The 17,773-nt window shown below is 34.8% G+C and overlaps 1 protein-coding gene across 1 annotated transcript in view; it reads right to left on the bottom strand.

Annotated features, from left to right (window-relative positions):
- LOC111502704 (NPC intracellular cholesterol transporter 1 homolog 1b) overlaps positions 1–17,773 on the bottom strand; it is a 121,451-nt gene that overhangs the window by 58,935 nt on the left and 44,743 nt on the right. Inside the window, 5 exon segments of the mRNA XM_074181006.1 lie at positions 3,183–3,286; positions 4,196–4,386; positions 5,836–6,037; positions 10,667–10,846; positions 16,164–16,372. Of these exon segments, the coding sequence (XP_074037107.1) occupies positions 3,183–3,286; positions 4,196–4,386; positions 5,836–6,037; positions 10,667–10,846; positions 16,164–16,372 (886 nt within the window).

The following is a 17,773-nucleotide window of genomic DNA, read 5'->3' on the forward strand; positions in this document are numbered from 1 at the left end:
GCCGAAAGCTGGCGCCCGAGGCAACTCGTAACCTGAACTCGGCGTCAGAAAGGTTAATGCAGTCAAGCTGCTGGAAAGTAATTCCATGAAAATCAAAAAATAAATAGATAAGTACTTTTTGATCATTCCCATATTGATTTCAATTTGAGAGCCACCGGTAGACAGCTGTTTCAGCCTATTGGGCATCGTCAGTACCAGGCAGGCGGTCCTCAATATGGGAATGATCAAAAAGTACCACAAAAAGTAATATATATATACAGGTACTCCTGTTGCTTTAGGTAAATTTGTCTGTATGTGGATTACAACAGGTACTATTCTTTGTGTTAAATCTTCAATAGGTTTATTGTTTCTAGGCGTGTATGTTGATTTGTTTAATATATTGAATGTTAGGTCTTGTTGTGTTTTGATTTGTACTTGTTCATCGATAAGTGATTTTTGACTGTGGAATTTATGGATGTTCAAGTTTTCCCAAATGTCCATGCGGTTTCCCTTATTGACTTGTTTTATGAGTTTTATGTTCTCTGGTGGGGGAAAGTTATGTTTGTTTTGTATGGCGTGTGTTGCGAGGTTTGATTTATATACTATTGGATTTATGTATCCTTTTTGTGTTCATCGTACTGTTGGATCAGTTTTTTCTTGGTTTGGCCGATATAGAACATTCTATATATGAATGCGTTATATGCAGCCATTTTTTGTGATGGTGGATGGTTTGAACTTGCGGGTAAGGTGGAGCTTGTTTGTGTAGGTTTTCTGTATATGGCCATTTGAAGAAGACAAAAACTAAAACGGGATATACAGTATACAATGCTCGGACTGCAACAAATTCTATATCGGCCAAACCAAGAAAAAACTGATCCAAAGGTACGATGAACACAAAAAGGCATACATAAACCCAATAGTACTTATATAAATCAAACCTCGCAACACACGCCATACAATACAAACATAACTTTCTCCCACCAGAGAACATAAAACTCATAAAACAAGTCAATAAGGGAAACCGCATGGACATTTGAGAAAACTTAAACATCCATAAATTTGACAGTCAAAAATCACTTATCGATGAACAAGTACAAATCAAAACACAACAAGACCTAACATTCAATATATTAAACAAATCAACATGCACGCCTAGAAACAATACACCTAGAGAAGATTTAAAGAATAGTACCTGTTGTAATCCAAATACAGGCGAATTTAGCTAAAGCAACAGAAGTACCTGTATTGAGGCATTCAAATTGTATAGAAAGACACACAACAGGATCACACGTTCAGATAGAATAGTGCCTAGAGGATGACAGCACGACCAGCTGTCGAAAGCGCTCGCAGATAATCAAATAGAAGTCATAGAGCTTCAAATCCTTTTTGTAACTTACATTAATAGTAAAATACTGGCCTCAAAGTGAAGTTGATCGAGATAGCTGAGGCTCTAAAGAAAATTGGATAAGAGTATTCACGCACACATGATGACGTGATAGCAGAAATACTCTTACCTGGTTTTTTAATGAACTTTTTCCAGGGGGTTATCGACAACTGCTACCAACAAACAGACGAATGATTCTCTGAGAAGTACCGAAACGCGACAGAATGACAACTTCCGCGTAAGCCTCGGCAGGAAGCGGAAAACTATAGATGAGGCTGATATAAGGCGTTTTTGAGTGGAGAGCCAACCGCCAACACCATCGGGGGCGTCTCCCACTGTCCCATCGGGGGTGTCTCCCACTGTCCCATCGGGGGACTGTGTGGAGGCGCTTTTCTCTTCAGTGCGGAATTCTTGAGAGCGCAAATGTATCGGGGTCTTTTCCTGCCACTCCCTCTACCCCATTCACTACCCATCCCAATCCTTCCCATTGTCCCACTCCATTGGGGAAACCCTTGTGTACATTTTGTATATTTGTATATATATTTTTATTGTATATATTTTATAAACACCACAAAAAAAAATACCTTAAAATTGTATGGAGAATAGTTAATAAAGAACATTTTGATTTTGATTTTGATTTCTAAAGATATCAAAGGAACATGTTGGACATATCGTGCATGAACACTTGGGTATGCGAAAGCTCTGTTCAAAGCGGGTGCCGCGCGACCTCACAATCGACCAAAAACAACAAAGATTTAATGATTCTGAGCAGTGTTTGAGGCTGTTCTATACCATAGGATTCAAATTTTGGGTCGATATGTGATACTGGATGAAACATGGCTCCATCCTTTCACACCAGAATCAGAAACGATCGGCATCTCAGTGGACTGCACGTGGTGTGCCAGGACGCAACATTCGGCTGGCAAGGTTAAGGTATCCGCATTCTGGGATGCGTATGGTTTGATATTCATCAACTATTTTGAAAAGGAGAAACTATCAACAACGAATATTACGTAGCGTTACTGGAGCGATTGAAGGACGAAATCGAAGAAAAACGTACCCATTTTAAGAAAAAAAAGTGCTGTTTCATCAAGACATTATGCCGTGTCACATATCAATGAAAACTATTGTAAAATTGCAGCAATTGGTCTTCGAATTGCTTTCGCATCCACCGTTTTCTTCAGATCTGGTCCCTAGCGAATTTTGAATGAGTGAACATTTTCACAGAAATCTGTTCTGTCTGTTCTATTTTTCCGTTAATCAGCTGTCGCCCCCATACGAACAACAACTCTCAGAAGTTTAGAAACTTGTGCGAGCTAAGGACCAACGAGGTCTTACCTTTTAACGTGTGATTCCTAACACGTTCCTAACTAGTCTTTGGAATTTTTTGTAGGGTAAGGTATTGTTCAAAACGACATTTTGTGATTTTTTTCGGAGTACTGCCACAAAAGTGACTTTGAAAGCATTGAAAACTTGAGAAAATGAAGAAACTTGTCATTTGAACAATGTACAGCCAAATTATAGAAACGTAGACGTTTATTGAATATTGGTTCATTGTTCAAAACAAATATAGGTGTTATTGATGTTCGAATTATACGTCTTTATCGATTACCAGAAGAGTACGAAGTATTTTATATCTTTTGGAAAAATTTTGATGAACCCGAAACATTTCTGGAGTTAACCTGGTTTTACTGGAGTTTTTCCATATCATTGATTCTGCTTTATTCATTCCAGGAACATATAAGGGCATTATATAAAAAATAATAAGTATTTATAGAATCAAATAGTTCTTTATCGTTGATAGAGTTAATTGACTTACTTATTCCGAAACAAAGTATTTCCGATATACTTGTCAACACCATACTGGGTCCAACTTTGCTCATTGTTTGTCCAATACATTCTGCTACATCATTATTGTTGCTCCTGCAATATAGAACAATATATAGAATATTTTGTTTATCGTCAAAGTCGAATACGGAGTAAACATTGTCATTCGACGAAGTCGACTCAGTGAGGACGCAGCTTTAGAGTTGACACATCTCTCATCATTTTTTAAAACCATGAATATAAATGTGAGTATTGTTTTTTTATAGATTAGGGCAGAAAATTCAGAATGAAAAGTGATTCATTTAAATTTTTTCTATATTTCTTTCATCCTCGTTAATTCACAGCTCGCACGCTCTTCAGCCGACTTCTGAGGGTTGTTGTTCGTAGGGGGTTAAAAACATATTTTGTCAGATTTTTTCTTAGATTGATCATCATTATTATCATCATATACCATTTTAATGACGAATTATTTCTCTATAGTAATAATACTTTCCCTGATGAAAAATGAGAAATTGAACTTTCTATATTTTTACCACGATTATTTGTAACTATCATTACTGCAGTTTCGTCCTAAATGGACATTTTTCTATATGGACATTTTATAAAATGAGAAATGAAACCTTCTATGTTTTTAGCACTTTTATTTGTAACTATCGTTACTGCAGTTTCATCCTATATGGACATTTTCCTATATTGACATTGAATTTGAAAATGTAACCGCAGTTTCGTCCCATATGGACATAGACATCTCATAAAATGAGAAATGAATTTTTCTATATTTTGACCACTTTTATTTGTAACTGTCGTTACTACAGTTCTGTCCTATATGGACATTGACTTTAAAAATGGCTATATAGGACAAAACTAACGGCTACATCATTCAATTTATATTTTCCATTGTTTGTCAGTTAAGTATTCTGCTCAAATTGTTTTAATTTTATTGACAATCGCTATAAATCTTATAAAAATGTCTATTTTTTTTATAATACACACAAATATACTCACTTAGATCTTTGATAAGTTTGAACTATAATAAATATGTTGTCTACTCCAACTGCTAGTACCAGGAACGGTATAACTTCAATTGTTATCATGGTGGTTGTTATCCCAAAATATGCAAAAACACCTATTGAACAAATCACCGAGATGAAGACTATTATAATTCCTCCAAAGGCCAGGGATATCCTCGATTCAAACTGAAAAAACGGAAACAAGAAATTCAGCTACCTGACAGACCAGACGTGATACATTATTCTTATTCTTATAAAAACAACACTTGGTTTTACAAAAGGGATCAAAAACAAATAAGCGTATTCACCATCAGCGGCAAACTGCGGATTCGTGTCAGACCTTGTGATTACAAGGAATTTTCCCAACTTAGTCATGGGTGGAGTTATAGCAACTTGCGTGACATCCGGATCAATGATACATCAAACTAGAATGATGGGAATTGAGTGATATCTGTTCTGTTCAAAATTTCATCAATTGAAAGGAATTATTGGACAAGCACTCATAGAAAAGTGGGCAAACCGAAGACACTGGCGTCTTTGCCTTTGTCAGTACGGCACAGCCAAGTGCAAAGTATAGACAACATTTGGTTGCGAAAAAGGAGTCAAAGACTCACCATGAGGGGCAAACTGCGGAATCGTGTCAACGCATCGGCAAAGGTCCAAGCCTGATTAGCTTGGGAGACAATGCGCAAGCCAATCAGGAGGGTCTTCTCCACCACTCTCTATCTATAAATATTAAGTCTTTTCCTGTAGAGGCATAAGCCTATAGCAGGTCTCCTACATACCATCTAATATAGGTACAAAAAACAATAACTGAACGATTTCAAGGCAATTCACCTACGTTCTCATTAACGGGTCTACCAACGAGGTCGCAACGCATTGTTGCCAATCCTCGCTGAAGATGTCCTTTGTAGTTATGGGCGTAATGTTTGGAGATATTCTCTACATTGAACCACGGCTACCCAGCCCGGGTAACCAAAGTTTGAAGAATCTAATGGTCGATCGGTACTTCGTCAGGATTTGTTGAGGCGATAGCTTGTGAAGGTTGTACCTGGCCCAAGCACTACCTTGCTCCTTGCGCTCGGGGATGAAGCCATTCTTTGAGACTGTTTTCAGACATTCGCTTATTGGAATTTCTTTCTAACGTTTTGTCGGTGCCGGCATCTTCAGGAATCTGTGTTATCACTACCAAGGATGTTAACCACTCGAATCAGCGATCCATCAGAAACAAATTCAATTTTTTGAGATATCATTTCCCAAACTAATAGTTTGTTGAATATGACGTTTTTTTATTTAGATCTATTTTCTAATATGAAATTATTATCAACTTGAAGAAATGTATTTTCAAACAATTTATATTCAGGTTCTGGTGAAATAATAATAATGACATATTTGCATCAGTTATATATTTCAATACGTATAACTGTATAGTTTCATGCAGTTACAAATGAAGAGTTCGAAAACAATGCATGTTTCGTACACCTTTTATTGAAATTCAGAAAAACCTACCTTATTGATATATCAAAAAGAACATAAATTAACAACGTACTGTACTAGCTAACTGGAAAAGTTCAATGAGGTGTATGTAATGTGTAATACATTTTTTTGATACAAATGCATTTATGGGTTGCTTACCAAAAAGTTTTTACAGCTCGTTATATGCCCTAATGACAATGTTATATAAACGAACATTGCTGAATAGCTGACTATGACTGTCCATGCAGTGGATTTCGAAAGTTCTTCAATTTCGTCCTGGATGGATCTTTCGGCATTGAAAGCAATGTCCATGAAATCTGGTCGTTCTTCGACATCATATTTTTTCAATACGGATATAAATCTGAAATGATTGACACATTTGTCCAGTGAAGTTCACGAAGAAATTGAGTAACAATAATGACTATGATTATGGGCAGGGGAATAATCAATGAATGTGTGTATGTAATGAGTTCAAATGACGTTGGTATAACAAATTTGCTAGTCTGTTTCACCGAGTAATATTACAATAATTCAATATTTTCAAGATGCACTCTTCCTTATTTCTGTAGGTTAGTATTCAGTGAGTACTAATAGGTTTTTCTTTCCTCTTTTTGTTTTTTCCATTTTTCATTTTATTTTTATTTTTTCAACTTCTCCTTCTTTTGTAATGTTTTGTCCAATAAATGAGTTGCCACAGAATTCACATATACACATATTTTTTTCTCTTCTTTCCGAGGCAGTAGATTTCGCGTCGCTCACAAGAACTCGGCCTTTCGCAGACCACAACTTGACGAATTTTGCGTCGCGACTTGGGCCGGCACCTGTACAAAATTCAACTAATCCAGGAACTGAAGGTAAACGACCATAGACAACGATGTGTGTTCACTAAATGGGTAACTGACCCTTATTCTCATCGAAAAATCATCTTCAGCGATGAGGCCCATTTCTGGATGAATGGGTACGTGAACAAATGAAATTGATGAACTTAGGACAATACCAATCCTCATGAGATCCAAGAGCGTCCAATGCATCCCGAAAAAGCTACTGTTTGGTAGGATTTTGGGTTGGCGGCGTCATCGGTCCATATTTCTGTGATAGTCCAGTCATTTCAGGGGGTTTGCCTAGGAAAGTGGACATATACAGATGTAAATTTGAAAACTTTGTATTTTGACATCATGAAAGTATTCTCGAAATTCACATATGATTCGACGGCCCCAACTTCATCAATTGGAGGTCCAAAGTCAAAAAAACCGACTTTCTGCACGTTTTTGCCAATATCTCGTTTCCAATGGATTTTATGCTAATTTTATCCATTATCAATACTGTAGAGAATCAAATTCTCTACAACTTTTGTTTTTCAATATTTTTTCATAGGTTGAATCGTTTTTGGGATAGAGGGTAGCGCGAGCGCAGATCAAGTATTATTTGAAATCAACTGGTTGTCCCGATCGAAATCAGCTCATTCAAGGTTTATGAATCATTACTTATAATTTATTCATTTATTCATTCAATAACACTTACCTGACCGTGTAGTTATAATTTGTAGAGGGGAAAATATATATAACATAATTTAAATCTTATCTATAGTAATTATTCTTTAATGAATAAAAATGAATAGAAAAAAAATTATCAAAAATCTCATTCGATACATTGGTGGATGTCAAAATAAAAAAAAAGATAAAATAATTGAAAGAATAATGAGTTTCAATTTCAATTTTCTTTTTCTTCATCGTCATCGTCTTCTCGCAGCTGTAAAAATTCAAGAGCGTTATCATCTTCATTGTCATCTCCACCCAGATTCCACAACCACAACCACTTTTGCAGTTACAGAATATCGTATTGAGTAGCTCATCTGGAGCAGGTGGTAAAATGGTCATAATAGGTTCTAGCAACCTATTATGCATTGTCCAACCCCATTCCTGGGGTTCCAAATCATGTCCTAACCAAGTTTGAACTTGGTAATAAACACGATTGAAATGTTGGTGAGCTGCTCCACTTGTTGGTGGGATATTTGATAACTGCACAGATTTATTAAGCTTTGTCAGCTTGACATATTGTGCATAATGAAGATGATCTTTCGTATTTACAGAACTCGAAGCATTATGAACAGCTAATAAAGTTTGCAATCCACTATCAAATAATCTTTGAACCGGGCAGTTTTCTTCTTCAAATGCTGCGGCAAGTTCGTTCAAATTAGATAGTTTCTCGAATGTTCTTTAAAACGTATTTTTTCCTTTTTTTAAAGAGCGCAGAAGTCGTATCACAGCTGCTTGAAGCGTAAAGGAACACTTAGAACACTTATTTCCGTTTTCACATTTGCTTTTCCAACTTTTTTAAAGGAAAATTCTCATTCAAGAAATAGTGTACGCCCAATTAAAGTCACAAGTAAATCAATCATCATCAGCATAAAACCCATTGGAAACGAGATATTGACAAAAAACTGCAAAAAGTCGGTTTTTTTGCCTTTCGACCTCCGATTTTTGAAGTTGCGGCCGTCGAATCATATGTGAATTTTGAGAATACTCATATGATGCCAGAATACGAAGTTTATACAAATATACAGCTGGGTATGTCAACTTTCCGAAATACAGGCCTAAATCGTCCCAGAATGACAATGATAACGACGTTGACCAAGCCATCACTATCAATGGCGAGCACTATAGGTCGACGATTACCAACGCTACGTGCCATATATATATTCTGCACGAGTCATTTGAAGGCGTGGTCATCTCAAGTGGAGGTGACGTAAGCTGGTCATCGAGTTCGTGCGATTTGACCTCGTTAAACATTTTCTTGAGTCGCAGTATGCGAATAAACCACAAACCACATTGGTGCTGAAAGCCAACATAACTCATGCCATTGGTCAAAGCACCAGAGTCATGGAAAGTTGGACGTTTCAGATGAGCCACACCCAGCGAAGCCGTGGCGGACTTGAACGATGTTATAATCTGGTTCACACGACTCGATTTAGCTCTTTTTGGTGACATTTTTCAGCCCTGTCCAAAAATTACGACCAAGGTGTCATTCAATTCGTATTTTTTCCTAGAAAGTTCAAGGGAAGGTCCGAAAACGCGCCGATAAAAATTACAAAAGTTATAAACAATTAAGTGAAAAAAAATGGAGCTTTAGTTTTTTCTTAATATCTCGGAAAATTTTCAAAATTGTGGAATTTTGAAAAAAGATTTGAAAAGATCAATGAATTTGCGTAAAAAGTCCCAACTCTCGAAACTGTATCTCGATTATTTATAATTTTTACAGAGCCCTGAAAATAGAGTCAAAAGCGGGTAGTCTGGCTTCCGCGCGCCTTTTGTCACTCTGACATAAAAATAAAGAAAATTATTAAAACATATTAAATGTAAATATTAAAGAATAACAAAATTCATGTAATGTTGGGATACATCAATAAACAATAATCCGCAGTCAAAAAATGTTTATCCCAATTTTAACGATAAATATAAATTTGTTAATTAATAACTTTTTCTGAATTGAAAGTTAATATAAAAATCCCTATAATTATTAAACTAAAACCCTGAAATTTTTTTCCTTCGGTGAAGTTTTCCTTAATAGGCAAAAAAATAGATCACCGTTGCCAAAATGAAAAAATTGTTATTTTCTATTTTTTTATTAACAATTGAAACTTATAATTTTATAAAAAATACATTACAAATTTTTTTTTTAATTCTTCATTGTTTCAATGTATCATGGCTAAGAACTAATTAATAATATTTTTTTTAATTTTTTGCAGCTATTGTTAATAAATTTATTATAAACAAATACATCGTTCATAGGCAATTCGAATTTTTTTTTGCATTATGTTAATGGAAAAAAATCATGATTTTTAGGAAAGAAATGGTTTCTTAAAATAATTTCTTTGTTGCTAAAAAATGCGTTTGTTACTTAACAATCGTTTTTTGCAACTAAATATTAAAATTAAGAAACCGTTTTTTTTTAATCATAAATTCTACTATTCATTAAGGTTTTGAAAAAACTTCTTCCAGTTTTTTTTTATTGTTTATTTAAAAAAAATTGTTATGAACAAATTTTTTTTCATTACTTTGTTTTATAATAAAATTAACTATGTGTTTTTTCCATTCATTCTATTTTTCATAAAACTTATATTATTGTGATATAGAAAAAAAAAATAATTTGTTTATAAATTTTTTTCAATGAACAAATTAATGCAACAACGATAAAAATGAAATAAAAACAACAATAAAAATTAATTGGCGTCCCGGGGCGACTTTATTGATTCCAGTGGCGCATTTGCTTTTTCAGCTGCAGGAAAACCCGGATAAATCTGCAGCATCACATCATCTGAAGATCTTGATCTAACAATGTCCTCTCTCTTATAAAACAAAATGTAGGGTATCTCCAGAGGCTCCAATGAATTCAATACATCACCAGAACACTTCGTGACACGACTATCGTCAAACCTAAACCAGTCCGTTTCTTCTTTGACCAAAGCGTAATAATGACCAAATTCAACGCCAGAACCACAGTGAACAATGACTGCATAAATATTATAATAGTGGTCTGCTAGGTTGCAACTTTCTTTCGTTAAATTCAATGTTTATATGAAAGTAGCTGTTTCAGCTTTTTCTTCCAGTTTGTGTGTAAAACTTAGTTCTTTGCATGCTCTACACATCCATGTATAGTGTTACCACTTTTAAAATTGATAGCTTCTTTCCTTTTTTTGGAAAATTCCCACTTTTTCTTTTGTATCAAGGCGCAGTAGTAGAAAGCCAGAAGCTTTCTTTCCCAAAAATTAATCACTCCTAAAATATAATTTTTTCAATGTAATATAATAATTCCATCTAGTAGGCTGATCAATCATGACACCTATGTATTTCATTGTTGCAGCTTTTAGAATAATTTGATTTCAATCTAAGAGCCACTGACATCCCTCTGTGTCCTCCCGGCTCAAATGAGGTCCAAAATGCTAATGATGTAGCATTTTGGATTTGTATGACTTGTATGGATGAAACAATACCTTTCTTCCCACATCATAGTGTCGGTGAGTTCATTTTTATCCATATGATTTGAAGTTGGGAAAGTAAGCGTCACACCAATAGCATCCAAATATTCTTTCTCACGGGAAGCTCCGCCTAACGCTAGTCCTGGCAGAATTGGACCTCCATATGGGGCTATGCAATCCATGCTATAAGGTGCCCTGAAATTGGAATTTCATTTATTTATATATTTTTACTATATAGTAACACAGTCTATCGCGTATTCAAGTTACACTTTATTGTGAAATTTTTCAGTAAACGGTTCACAAAACTGCAACACATGTTTCACGGGTGATTCTCTACGGTGGCTCACACCTATAACTTTTTTATTATTGGAGATAAAAAAACGACATTGCGGTTTTGTATATTATAGTTCAATTTACATTTTTTGAGATATTTACTTGCTTTGCTGTACTTTCGGTTTGACCGAAAATGACCCCACCTTTCGATTTTTTGATGGGACATCCTATATATTTTTAGTTATTTTGATTGAGAGTGACATTCTGAATCCAACAATATTTGACAAATATGATCATTTTTATTCTAATTTCCATGTATTGATCTAGAATGTCATGAATCATGTGAATCGCTTCAGTCTTTGACTTCGCAATCGTTTTGAGAATTATTTCACAGTCGCAAATATGAATTTTTCCAGTTAACTTGATTTTTTCAAATGGAAGGGAAGTAGCTCGTTGGCTTTTTGTGAAAGGTCATTTTCTTTCACTTTATTTTCGCTATTTTTCTGAATAATTGCAAGAAAGTCACAAATTAGTCCATTAAGCTTATAATTTTTTTAAATGACCTCCTCCTTGATCACGGCAAAATTTAACTCTTCCATTTGTTGTGCGCATCACATTTTCAATTGTTCCCCAGAGAAGAAAAATCTGGGAAGGTGTCATTCAGATGTTCTCTTCCGACTTGAGAATTGTGAGGTGGCACTCCATCTTGTAGAAAATAGATATCAACTGGGTTAACCAGTGGCAAATCTTCAGTGAAATCATCAATTTGATTTCTAAGGAACTGTAGATATCTTTCCGCAGTCAGTTGTCCGTCGAAAATTACTAGCCCCAAAAGTTTTCTTCCGATAATACCCATCCGGCAATTGAAACCAAATCGCTCTTGAGACCAGTACCTTTCATCATTCCTATTGAAAATACCCAAGTTGGTGAATCGAGTTTCATCTGAATAAATAATTTTAAATGGAAAACGTAGATCTCCTCTGTATTTAGTCAAAAACTAGTTGCGAAAAGTCAATCTTCGGTTTTGATCGTTATCGTAAAGATGTTTATGCGGTTGGTACTCGAATGATCAATAATTATATTTGTGAAAATTCTCCAAACGGACGAATAACTGATAACAATTTGGCGAACTGACGCCGTACAGTTCACTTCAACATAGGCCAACACCCTTCTTTTTCTTCACTGACGATGAAGTTATTGGCATTTTCTTCCGGTTCATTTCTCATTTTTCTTTCCAGTTTTGAAAATAATGCCGAGTAGGATGGCGACGATTAGGGAACCTCTGAGCATAAATTCGAGCTGCATCAGTTGCATTCTTTTTTGTTTCTCCGTAAATTAGCAATATGTCAATTTTCTCATTTCTTAGTATAATTTGCCATATCTAATTATAAACCACACAACAAATACATTTTTAAAAGTGACCGAATATTCATTAGCCTATTTGTTTAGTTAGTCCTAGAAACAACTTCAATTGTTAGTCACGGATAACTAGAATTACAGGTATGATCGTTTCTTGCAATTATTCAGAAAAATAGACGAGCCACTCCTCTTCCATTTGAAAAAATCACGTCAACTGGAAAAATTCATATTTGCGTCTGTGAAATAATTCCCCTGAAACGACTGTGAAGTCATAAGCCTTAAAGTCGTAGTTTTCCCAAGTTACTTCATCAAAAATGAAAAGATTCACATTATCCATGGTATTCTAGATCAAAAAATGAAAATTGGAATGAAAATAATTTTATTCGTCAAATTTTGACAAGTGGAGTATTGTTGGATTTAGAATATCGTTCTTGATCGAAATAAATAAAAACATACAGGATGTTCCATTCAAAAATCGGTCAAACCGGAAGTACGGCAAAACAAGTAAATATGCCAAAGAATGGAAATTGAACTATAATATATAACCTTCAGATTTCGTTTTTATATCTCTAATAATAAAAAAGGTATAGGGGTGAGCCACCTTAGAGAATCACACGGTATATCGTGTATATGTGTATCAAACACACAAGAAGCAACTGTGACGTGATACAACATGTGCATTTTTGTAAACTGTTAGGTGCAAGTCTACCAACAAAATCTTAGATTAGATTAGATTAATATGGGGCTTCTGTGCTAAACAGCCACTACACTGCGACCTTTGCAGGTCTATTGTGTGTGCCCTCATGTATGCTAGAGTTCCTTTTCTAGGCCCGTCCTTTTAACTAGACACCATAGGCCAGACCTCAAGTTCCCCATATATTGAGAGGGTTGTGGTTTTTCCTCCCCTAATGTTGCAAACCTTATCCTTGACAGACCTTCGCAATAGCATAGTATGTGTACGGAGGTTTCCTCATCCTCTTGGCAAATCCTGCATAGGGCTGTGTCTGCCAGTCCAAAGTTGTTCATGTGTTTGTTGAGTCTACAGTGTCCCGTCAATAGCCCGACCAGAACTCTAGTTGATCGCATATTCAGACTTAGTAGGTACTCCGTGAATTTTGGCGATGGCTCTTTAATGAACTTTTTTGAGCTGTCTCATACCCGGTGCCTTATTCCACCATTTTTGAGATTGTTTTTCCTTCCAGTTGCTGTTACAAGTTTTTCGCAGCGCTTTTACTGTACCACAAATCATCCTCTTCGTTGTTCTTATATCCTGTGTGGCCTGGTACACAAGCTAATGACAGTCTGTTTTGACTACCTAGTTCTTGTAGCTTTTCTAGGCAGTTCCAGACCAGTTTGGAATTGACCTGCACGGAGCTAATTGCTTTTATAGCTGTTTGGCTATCAGAGTATATTTCAATAGTCTTTTCCTTTTCACCTAAGCTTAGTGAGACTTTTGTCTTTGGTTTAGTTATATAGATTCCTGCTACTACACCTTCTTCAGTTTTTGAGCCGTCTGTGTAACAGGCAATTTCTGCATTCTTTGAAGGTCCTCCCTTCTATGCCTCTCTGCCTGTTATAATTGTTTTGACGTTTTTTTGAAAGCTATACTGAGGAATGTTAGGTTATCAGAGATTTCAATCAAGTCTCGGCCAATTTCATCATATACTGTACAGGGTAACTCACCGGAAATTACATCGATATACATTACAAAAGTGTGAGCTGAAAAATTATGAAATTGACGTTAAATACAATCCGATCAACACTTCATTGTGAGATTTCCACTGAACAGTTCACAAAACCAAAACAAGTCCCATTATCAAGTAAAACAACTATCCAATACATTTGAAATCTAAAAACGTGGTTATATAGGGTGTGTTTAGGTAAGCTGAATGAACAGGTATGATTAAATAAATAGGAGTTAGATTAAGTCCAAAGTGAGTGGGTCCATTCGACCCCCCATCGCAATCCGCAAGGGTTTAGTGTGGCTCACACCTATTCACACTCGACCATACAATCCCAGCTTCTTAACGAAGCCGATTAGTTTGTATAGTGAGTGGTCTTTCAGGTCAGATGATAAGAGTACGGCTCTGCACAAAGTATGTGTTCTGCCGTTTCATCATTTCCCAAATAGAGGCGAAACACACTGTCTTCCGAAGGTCCGAGTCTCTGCATATGATAATTCAAACGACAGTGACCTGTAAGAAGGCCTGTTAGCCATCGTAGTTCATCCCTGCTATAATTCAACAACTGTTTGGTATCAAGCTTCCAAGGATGAATTAACGTCTTGGTGTGAGCCAATCTTGGAAGATTCTGCCAGAAGTCCACAAATCTTCTTGCCATCCAACTGTTCAAAAAAAAAAAGAACAGGGTTGCCAACTATAAAAGGTCAACATTGGAGTTTATAGAAATCACCAGGGATGTCAAACTTATAAATTCAAGAGTGGAGATCTACATAAATCGAGTTGCTCGTTTAGGGGTACATATTTCGAGTTTTTAATTGATTTTTGTATTTCCATGGCTTCCAACAAACTCATTTTCTACTCTTTATCACATGTGTGTAGGATTTTGAGATTATCTTTACTTTTTTTGTTTTTTGAATATCTGCAAGAATCGAAACATTAGATGAGTAAAGATAACCTCAAAATCCTACACATATGTAATGAAAGGAAGAAAATGAATTTTTTGTAAGCCATGGAAATTTGTAAATCAATTAAAAACCCGAAACATATAACCTTGAATCAGCAAGTCTCTACTCTTGAATTCATAAGTTTGGCAACCCCGGTGATTTCTCCAGTGTTGAACTCATATAGTTGGCACCCCTGTTTATTTGATTTCCTCCTCATTCAGATTATCTACAAACTCCCTTTATAACCACGTTTTTTAGATTTGGAATGTATTAGTTAGTTTTTATACTTGAAATATTCACAGATTTTTTTCAAACAGAGTGTCTACAAAAAATATTGACTATTGACATTGCTGTTTCAATGGGACTCATATCTTTTAATCAATTTATCGCAATCAACATTTGACATTTCTTGCATAAATAATTGTTCATTCTTCATGGACAATGAGGCAAAGTTTTGACAAGATCATATGCATTTGCCAAATATCCACACAAACAGAAAACACAATCAAGAAAATCCTTCAATTTAAATAAATATTAGTTCTGTAAAAGCAGAGATTCATAATAACAAGCCGATTGTTGACAATGATGATGTTGAAATTGTTATTCTTGTATAATGTATTGTGAATTGAACAGTTTCATTGAGGCGTTGAACAAGAGCTTGAAAAAATACAAATATAAACCTTCAAATATTCTTTGAAAAAAACATTTCCGCTATTCTCTATTAATTCATAAACTATGTGAAATAGGTAAGAAGTGTGTAATATAGAATAGATACAGAATGGATTTAATGTAGAATCTAATTCTGCAATAAAAAATAAAATGTTTAAGTTCGTGCCTATTTCGGGTATTATCGAATGTATTCCAAACATGACATTTAGCTGGATTGTAGTACTCAACGTCATTTTCATACAAATAAATTACGGGAAAGTCATATTGTATAAGTAATGATTATTTCAGAATGCAGCGAACATTATCATACGAGAAAAGTTTTCCTCAAGATATCTAATATTGAAATAATGATCAGATAATTTGCAAACTAACGGGCTGAACAATTTTGAAAGACTGGATTTTAGCACTGATAAGACAGCATTTTGGTTTTCAATAAGAAAGTATCAATTTCCTAATATTTCAAATGCATCAATTTGAGAAACAAACTCAAATACTTTTTTTTTATTTGAGCACCAGAAAAAATTATATTTATTGAACAATTGATGTGGCATTTTCGTCACACTTTCGAAAATTGTGAATACATACCGAGAACACTTAATAATAGTCTCGTAAGTTGTAGTTATATTGGAATTGAATTTTTCTATACTATTCTCGAGCAATCCCAAAATAGAAATAACTACACAATCAGTTATAGATGGTTCATCTGAATAAATGGTTCGCAGAGGGGCATAACATACATTTTCCAGGCCTTGCGTGATTGTTGTTCCGTCATCCCTTGTTTTTTCAAAAGTTATCTGAAATGATGAAAATGTTAATAAAAAAACCTAGGTGTTTTCAAAGAACATGTTCGTTTTGTTGAAATGTCGGCTTATATAGAGTGTTTAAGGTCCTATAGTTATAATTTGACATATAAACATATTTTCTAATACTGAATAGAAACTTTCAATTCCATATTGCTATTTGTCGCTTAGTATGACAAAAAATTCAGTATGATATTTAAGCGTTACGTAACTATGGGATAATTGATTCAATCGATTCATAAAAGTCACATATCTAATGTATTCATATACAATACAATAGAATACGAAACAATCCAATACAGTGTATGTATCTTTATACAATATTAATCTTGCTTTTTTTAGAGTGGGGTAGAATACACCTGGACGTATGTCGCCTGTTTTGTGCTTTTTTTCTAACTCGGTTGATATTCAAGTGGTAGAGGATGAAAAACGTAAATGAAAACAAAGAATACAAAAAATAATATTTTAGACAACAAAAATTATAACAAAATATAAAAATAATAATGACGGTAATAAAACTGGGGATGCAGGGTTTTCAAGTGAGTCTTGGAATTACTTGTATTTTTTAAATATTTTGAAGGGTCGGTTCAACTGCACTTCTTAAATTTTTTTCACGTGTGTAGAAAGAAGGTTGTACAGTTTAGGTCTGAAGAAAAAAATCGAATCTTTGTGTATGCATTTTTTTAAAGAGCGGAATTTTGATATGCAAGTTTTTGATTGATATTGTCGTTTTGTGAGCGATAAAAATAAATTTCAGGATATTCAAGAACATCTATAGTGGTAGCTGTAAAAGGGTCTAATGCTGAGTATTTTGATTTCCCTGTATAGTTGCTCCATTGGGAAAAGTCTAGCTCTCTCAAATGTAATTTTCAATAATGAGTTTTGGGTTGTTTGTGGACAATTGATGGCATTATTGAATGCTCCTCCTCACACAACAATATAATTATGTGGGTATAGATTCTGCCAAGGAGTTATATAAAATTGATATATTTTTATGAGAATGTATACCTCTAACGATGTAGAATTTGAACATGGGAAGTCTCATCCTTTTTATAACTTGAGAAAAGTGTTATCTTCTCACCTAGATGTTGGTCAATAACTACGCCCAGATATTTTATAGGCGTTGCTTTTTCTATTTTTGGGCAGTTGCATGTCATATTTTTAATGCAGGTATAGGCATGTATATTCTGAATTTGTTGATAGAGGGTTGGTCATCAGAGTTCATTAAAAAGCCCATAAATTTTATATTTTCTATATCAAGACTCAGTAGGTTATTGTTGAACCAGATTTTCAATTTCTGTAGGTCTTCCTGAGCTCGATTGAAGATATTGTGTCAACTGTCATCTCTGAATATTAGCGCAGCATCATCAGCGTTACAAATGATATGGCTATTGG

The sequence above is a fragment of the Leptinotarsa decemlineata genome, unplaced genomic scaffold, assembly GCF_025532065.1.
Source record: "Leptinotarsa decemlineata unplaced genomic scaffold, Ldec_3_MD MMD2_tig00026307_RagTag_RagTag, whole genome shotgun sequence".
NCBI classification, from domain to species: domain Eukaryota; kingdom Metazoa; phylum Arthropoda; class Insecta; order Coleoptera; family Chrysomelidae; genus Leptinotarsa; species Leptinotarsa decemlineata.